Source organism: Camponotus vicinus, unplaced genomic scaffold (genome assembly GCF_025532165.1).
Source record: "Camponotus vicinus isolate PSW18456_S1 unplaced genomic scaffold, iyCamVici1.0 SCAF_2, whole genome shotgun sequence".
NCBI lineage: Eukaryota > Metazoa > Arthropoda > Insecta > Hymenoptera > Formicidae > Camponotus > Camponotus vicinus.
The window spans coordinates 19,291,530-19,299,864 of NW_028141956.1; the positions used below are offsets into that span (position 1 = coordinate 19,291,530).

Consider the following 8,335-nt stretch of genomic DNA (forward strand, 5'->3'; position numbering starts at 1 on the left):
CTTACCGACATCGATATGGTCATGTTTATCGAACGTGGTATATGCGGTGGTCTAAGTCAATGTTCTAACAGATACGCTCGTGCTAATAACATGTACATGGAATTGTACGATCCATCGAAACCATCGTCGTACTATGTATTTCGATGTAAATAATTTGTACGGATGGGCAATGTGTCAATCGTTGCCAGCAGTATAGCTAGGCGGGTTTTAACTCAGGTCCTCTCAGGGAGGGTGAGGCGCGAGGGGAACCGCGGCGCGGGGGAATGACGTCACGCGCGGGGAAGGGGGATCCGCGGCGCGACCAGTGGACGAGGGGTCCGCGAGGAGAAGGGGGATCCGCGGAAAGAAGACGGTGCGAAGGTGTGAGAAGGATAGCGCTACGTGCGGGAAAAGGATAGCGCTAAGTGTGTGAAGAGGACAGTGCGACAAGGATAGCATCAACGTGCGACAAGGATGGCGTCAACGTGGGACAAGGACGACGCATTGTAAAATGACGCATAGGTGGGAGAAGGACGACGCAAAGGTAAGTGAGTGAGTGATAGCGACGAGCATATGAAAGAGAGAGAATGATAATAGCGCGTACGAAAGAGAAAACGATATCGCGAGAACAACGCGTGCAAGAGAGAACAATATTGCGAGAACAACGCGTGCGAGAGAGAATCATAGCGCAAGACAACGTGTACGAAAGAGAGAGAACTATAGCGCGAGAACAACGCGTGCGAGAGAGAACGATAATATCGCGAGTCTTACAATTAGCGCGCGAGAGAGAGAACAATATTGCGAGAACAACGCGTGCGAAAGAGAAAACGACAGCGCGTGCGAGAGAGAACGATAATATCGCGAGAACAACGCGTGCGAGAGAGAACGATAATAGCGCAAGACAACGCGTGCGAGAGAACGATAGCGCGAGAGGACAATTACATATGTTGATACGCGAGAGAAAAAGATAGCGCGAAAGAACAATGACACGTGCCGAAGATATCGCGAGACTTACAACTACCGCGAGAGAGAGAGATAGCGCAAGGGATGGGAGCGCAAAGGAAAGGCATGTAAATAAATACATTTTTTTCCATCAAAATACTAAATATACATTTATTAAAGTGTGTGTAAATACATTTGTATGTGTGTGTGTGTGTGTGTGTATGGTTAATAATAAAATATTTAATAATAATAATAAAATCATAAGAATAATAATAATATAATATAAAATATGAAATTTAATTTAAAAATATAAAAAAGTTAATATAAAAATATATAAAATATAAAATTTAATAATATATATATCGAGGGGGGGAGTAATGCGCCGGGCTAAGGGGAGGCCGCTCCTGGAACAGAAAAAAGACATACAATTCATTAGTTTTTAATAATTTATTTTAGAATACTTTTTGATATATTATAAATTGAAAGTTACTTACGATGTTATCCATGATCCATTTATTTTAATTTGTACAAATGGGACACATGTTGCATGGTATTATTTGATATAATGATTTTCTGCATTCCTTACAATAACTGCCTATTAATAGGGCACAATAATCCGTTTTATGTTTCTGAATAGAATCGGCTTTCCGAAATGAAGATGCCAGTCTAATAAAACATTCTGAACAATATCTTGCCCCTTCTTCCATATCATAATAATAATATGTGATGCAACACATTTTTATAGTCACATCCAAGTTATTTATTTCCACCTCATTTAAATGTCGGCGCTTTTTCTGTCTCAATTCATCATCATTATCACTGGCATAAACGGAATCCACTAAGGATGGTATTTCCTCCTCGGATTCTTCCTCAGACCCATCCTCGTCTGATTCGTCCAGATTATCGATTTCCATTAGATTATCATCTTCAATGATAATAATCTCTTCAATGTCCTCGTCGATGATAATAACATCTTCGTCATCGATGATAATAACGTCTTCTTCAGCCATTATACGAGACCAACGAAACACAGAAGAACGAAAGAAATAATATTCTAATGTCGCAGACTCCTTTTCATTATATATCTTTTAATATCTTTTGTCTCATTCTAATTAGAGCATCACGTCTCATCTACCTTAGCATTTCTCTCCATCTTTGGCGGAGCGTGTTGAGAAAATTATCAACTATTCTTATTCGTATGGAAGGAAAGAATTAAAATCACAGATGGAATAAAAATAATTTATTTATTGCACGCATCGTAAAGAATATCATTTATAGCGCATGTTAATAATTCGCAATCAATTAATGATTCGTTGTTAAAGACATCACTATCGCGTATCGTTTTTACAGCATTGCATACAGTAGTAATATTGTTACGTTGTAATACAGTTTCAAATTGTTTACATTTTTCATTTACAAGATAGGTATTCTCGCATAACCAATTGTGCATATGATCGATACAATTTTCAAAATTAAATAAATGTAATAAAGTTTGTGGTTTCATATACAAAGAATTGTCGCATGATGTGAGTTTTACAATTTTTGATTGATGCAAAATATGTATTTCAATCGTTAGATCCCCGATCGATAACGGAGGAGCAGTCGATTGTAGAAATCGTTCAATATCTGTTCGTTTCTGCATCACCAAATTCCACGTTGAAAAAGGCAATACTATTTTATTGCCTCGATTATCGCCGAGAATCAGCCACACGTACGATACAGATCCAACGCTTATTCCAATATCCAAATACTTATACGACATCGGGGTTAAAGCGTATCTTCTTCCAAGTATACGAGTTGCACAACGAGGTTGAATACTATATAAATATATATAAATTCGACCAATATTTTAAAAAAATTTTAATAAATAAAATTTTTAAATCTTTTTCTTACGTGTCGCATTTTTGCTTCTTACACGGTGGAGTTTCGCCGTTTGGAATCGAAACGTAAAAATTCATGTTGATTTCTTTAGCAGTGAACCTTTCACACACGCGATTGATGTAATACTGATCGTATTAGAATTAATATCAATTCAAATAGTATCGCAAATTGTGATGTAGAGGCCTGCCTCGGCCCTATCTTAGGGTCCATCCGCTACTGCTATTTGGTACAGTGGGGATTTTAGTATATACTAGAGGGATTTTGGGGGATGTGGTCACTCTACGGCGTTGTGGTCGTCGGTGCCGTTTCATACGGAAGGCCAGTCGGAAGCCAGCATGCACGCGAATACCTCCACCGGCACTTATTTGGTCAGCGAGCGACCTTTCAGGAATCCTCCGTGGCAATCGGCATTGCATCCATCGAGTGAGATACCAACATCGCTCTGGAGTCGCATATCACTGTGTTAAAAAGCAGCATTAGGCGTGCGGTCTGGATAGCTCAGTGGTCTAGAGCAGTTGTCCGGAAAGCGAAAGACTCGGGTTCGATTCCCGATCCAGCCACTTGCGCCTCACATATTTTTCTAGTCTGCGAATATTGTTTTCTAGCAATTATTCGTTAAGCTGAAAAATGTGTGAATGCTCTCTCCACAGGATATGCGTCAATGCCGTTGCCACGGATGGATTCTGTCGCTCGTTGATGTATGTGGGAGGAGGTCGGACGTGTCTTTACGCTCATTTGATCAACGAGCGAATAAGCTTAATAGTTTTATGTACAAAATAATGAGAGGAATCAATTGGTGTAAAGAAAACACAAAATTGTTTCGAAAAAAAAAATGTAATTTGCAATTAACAATTACATTTTTTTTTTCGAAACAATTATGTGTTTTCTTTACACCAATCGATTCCTCTCATTATTTTGTACATAAAAGTATTAAGGTAAGATAATCGAAAAATGAATATTTTACTAGATATTTTATGGTTTATGTAAAATTAAGAAATTATTTCAAGCCTTATAACTCGAAAAGTATTTGATGAAAAAATACTTTATTATAGTGTTTTGGAAAGCTCTCGACATAAGCTATAAGAATATGCAATAAAAAATAGGTGGTTCCATTTAAGAAATTAAAGGTGTCCTTGACCTCACCTTAACGATGCCATCCAAGGTCAAACCAATGACACCATCTTATGTTCCCCTCAAAACCATACAATTTTTGTTGAAAACGTTTTTCTCTAAAATGCTTAGTTTTTGAAAGAAAAGGGGTGTACGTGTGGTCTAGGACACCCTGTATATATATATATATGCTTCTAGTCGCAATTGTCTGACACATTGTTTATAACCGGCTGAACTGTTTTTATTCAGTATTGTTTCGATCCCGCTATTATTTCGACGCTAAAATTGAAATTGCCTTAAGAAGTATCAAGCTTAAAAAGAAAGCATTATTTAGAGTTTATTTGTTCATACATACTATAGAATTATACAGTGAGATTTCGATCTTTCATTTCTCTTAATTTTATATTATTTAACTCGCGTGACTTCACTATATTGAGATAAATTTTATTTATAAAATTTGCAAAATGTATTATGATTTTTGTAGGTCTCTCGATAAGAACATCGTTAATTAAAATGGAAAATCTCCGTACGAATCGTCAACTTTTTAATTATTTGCGTGAAGATAATCTCGATTTATCAGATTTCGAGACTTTAATAAGGTACATAACATTATCTTGTAATATTGAATTGCCCAAATACGCAATGGAAGCATTGAGGCGAAAAATTATGAATTTCACAAAAACTTTAAAATCAAAATGGATATCTAGCCGTTACGATTATAACAAATTTATTGCAAAAAATGAAAATTGATTAGATTGCGAATTTTCTTTTCCGATCAAAATGCTAAATTTAATTCCTACTTCTTCACGTATGCCTCCTAATAGATCAAAGAATTTCGTAGATTTCTCTGAACGATATAAAAGGAAGAAAACTGAAGAAATACGAAATAATCCGGAAATGCTTGATTTTATCGTTCAGAGAAAGTTAAAATCCGATGATGCGCTATTTATATATGATTTTATCCAGAGACATCCCGAACATGTAAAAAAGATTAGACAGTTCTGCGAAGAAATCGAAAGTGGGACAGATTTGATAGATAGAGAAACTGCATTAAGTACTTTTATTTCTGCAAAATTAACACGCTATCAATACAATATTATTCGTGACGTTACGAAATTTAAATTGAGAGCACTACCTAGCTATTATCAAATTCAATTATTAGAAAAAGATTGTCTTCCACAAGGAGCGATAGAAATTTCTGAGATAGGTGTTAAAGTCTCTTTACAAAGTCTTTTAAATCATACTGCATTTAGATTCATTAAATTGTTTCATCCTCGTTTAAGTGCATCTGCGAATTTAATGATGATATCTAAATGGGGATGCGATGGTGCTTCCGATCAATCACGTTATAAATTAAATTTTGATGATCCTCTGCATGATGATTCTAGCATTTTTATATGCAGTTTCGTACCAATAAAAATTTATTCTATCGAGAATGGCGAAGTACTGTGGGAAAACAGTTCTCCTTCCTCAACTCGTTTCTGCAGACCAATCGAATTCAAATTCGTGAAGGAAGAGGAAACTGAAGTCAAAACTATCGTTGAGAGAATCAATGAAGAAATATCTTCTTTAACACCATCTATCTCCGAAGAAGGAATTTCGATGAAGCATACGCTTTTATTTACAATGATTGACAACAAGATCTGTAACATAATGACAAATACTAAATCGTCGATGAAATGTTATCTTTGTGGCGTTTCTCCGAAGGAAATGAACAATTTGAATGCAGTGAAAAAGAAAATTGTGAAAAATGAATACTTTTCGTTCGGACTTTCTTCGTTACATTGCTGGATTCGTTGTTTCGAATGTTTATTACATATTTCGTATAGAATTAATATCAAATGTTGAGCAGTGAGAAACAAGAATCACAAACAAGAAATCGAGCAAAGAAAAAGCAAGATACAAACTGCCTTTAGAACAAGAGCAGATCTTTTGATGTTGTGAAACAAGGAAAAGGTACATTCAATGATGGCAACACTGCCAGAAAATTTTTTGCTAATCCGCAATTATCAGCTGCCATTACAGATTTAGATGAGAATTTGATAACTCGATTTGGAGTCTTATTGCAAGCAATCGCTAGTGGCAAAAAGATTAATGTATCGGAATTCGAATCCTACGCTTTTAGAACTGCCGAAATATTTGTATCATTATACCCATGGTACTACATGCCAGTATCAATTCACAAATTATTGATTCATGGTAGCGATATTGTGAAAAATGCTATTGTACCAATAGGACAATTATCTGAAGAGGCTCAAGAAGCAAACCATAAATATTTTAGAAAATATAGAGAAAATCATTCGCGAAAAATGTCACGGATACAAAATAATGAAGATATTTTTAATAACTTGATGATTGCTTCAGATCCAGTAATATCTCATTCGCGAAAATTGATGGAACGTAAGAAGAGAGAATTAACTGAAGATGCAAAGCGTTTATTATATTTCAGCGATGATGATGCAGATTATGATGATTAAATCCAAAAAAATATATCGATGTTTTTACAATTTTATTATTCGACTTGTACAGTGCTATATTTTTATTTATTTATTTATTTATCTATTGATTTATCTATTTATTTATTTATTTATCTATTTTATTTATTTATTTATCTATTTATTCTAGCATTTCTTTTATATGTTCTTTTAAATTATTATTGTCACACTGAGGAGGGCCCGAAAGGGATTGAAACGTTTGTACTTTTAGAATTGGGTTTCTTCTTCTTTAAAAAATATAGATTTATAAAACACGCAATACCACCTGCGCCCTTCTTGATCTTAAACGACCCTTCCTTATTATTATTATCAAAAAAATATATGTGAGAAACAAGACATAGAAAAATTAAGCACCACGAGGAATTAAATATCTGCCACATCTATATTGTTGAGTAATGTTAAAAGCAGAAGTTACAGATTTACATTTTATACAACGAAAATATACCATTCGTACATTATTTATATTAAATTTCAAATCATTTCATCAAAAAATGTGGAAGTTATAAGCAAATGACCGAAAAATGATGCATTCGCTCCACTGTGCGGCGTTGTGCTCGTCGGTGCCGTTTCATACGGAAGGCCAGTCGGAAGCCAGCATGCACGCGAATACCTCCACCGGCACTTATTTGGTCAGCGAGCGACCTTTCAGGAATCCTCCGTGGCAATCGGCATTGCATCCATCGAGTGAGATACCAACATCGCTCTGGAGTCGCATATCACTGTGTTAAAAAGCAGCATTAGGCGTGCGGTCTGGATAGCTCAGTGGTCTAGAGCAGTTGTCCGGAAAGCGAAAGACTCGGGTTCGATTCCCGATCCAGCCACTTGCGCCTCACATATTTTTCTAGTCTGCGAATATTGTTTTCTAGCAATTATTCGTTAAGCTGAAAAATGTGTGAATGCTCTCTCCACAGGATATGCGTCAATGCCGTTGCCACGGATGGATTCTGTCGCTCGTTGATCAAATGAGCGTAAAGACACGTCCGACCTCCTCCCACATATATCCCTATCTTTCTCTGGAACAACGACACAAACCACCTGGCAAGCGAGAGCTCAAGCTGCTCGCAACGTTATACGATAAGAAGCGTTACGTGATACACTACCGCAATCTGCAGCAGTGTACGCGTCACGGTCTTCGCATCACAAAAATACATAGAATTTTACAGTTTTCTCAATCTCCATGGCTTCGAAATTATATAGAACTAAATATACATTTTAGAACATTGGCTAAAAATGATTTCGAAAAAAATTTATATAATTTAATGAATAATGCGGTATTTGGCAAAACGATGGAAAATGTGCGGAATCGTGTAGATGTTAGGCTCATAACGCACTGGGACGGGCGGTACGGCGCAGAGGCAATGATTGCAAAACCAAATTTCCACAGCAGAAGCGTCTTTTCGGAAAACTTAATAGCTGTGGAATTGCGAAATCTCGAGGTGAAATTTTACAAACCAATTTACGTGGGTATGTGCATACTCGACATATCCAAGACGTGTTTGTACGAGTTTCATCACGAGTATATGGCGCCAATGTATCGCGACAAAGGTAAAGTCACACCGACACCGACAGTCTCATATATTACATTGAGTGCGAAGACGTGTACGAGAATATGAAGCGCGATGTCAGCAGATTCGACACGAGCGATTATGCGGTAGACAATGCGTACGGTATACCGCTTGTAAATAAAAAGGTACCGGGTCTAATGAAGGATGAAAACAACGGTGCCATAATGACCGAATTTGTCGGGCTCAGAGCAAAAATGTACGCGTTTCGAGTCGATGGTAAGAAAGACACGAAGAAAGTTAAAGGCGTCAAGAGCAACGTTGTCGCGAGAACGATAACGTTTGACGATTACACGCGGTGTTTGAAAGAAGAAATTGAAATGACACGTCAGCAATCGTGTATACTATCGAAATTACATCAAGTAT

General features: G+C 36.7%; 1 protein-coding gene across 1 annotated transcript; it reads right to left on the bottom strand.

Annotated features, from left to right (window-relative positions):
• Positions 1-1,288: 1,288 nt before the first annotated feature.
• Positions 1,289-3,561, bottom strand: LOC145966675 (uncharacterized). Its single transcript, XM_083090954.1, has 2 exons — positions 1,416-3,561; positions 1,289-1,325 (listed from the first exon to the last, which is right to left on the bottom strand). The coding sequence occupies exon 1, from the start codon at positions 1,929-1,931 to the stop codon at positions 1,440-1,442; it is 492 nt and encodes a 163-aa protein (XP_082947080.1). The 5' UTR covers positions 1,932-3,561; the 3' UTR covers positions 1,289-1,325; positions 1,416-1,439.
• Between the last annotated feature and the right edge of the window lie 4,774 nt (positions 3,562-8,335).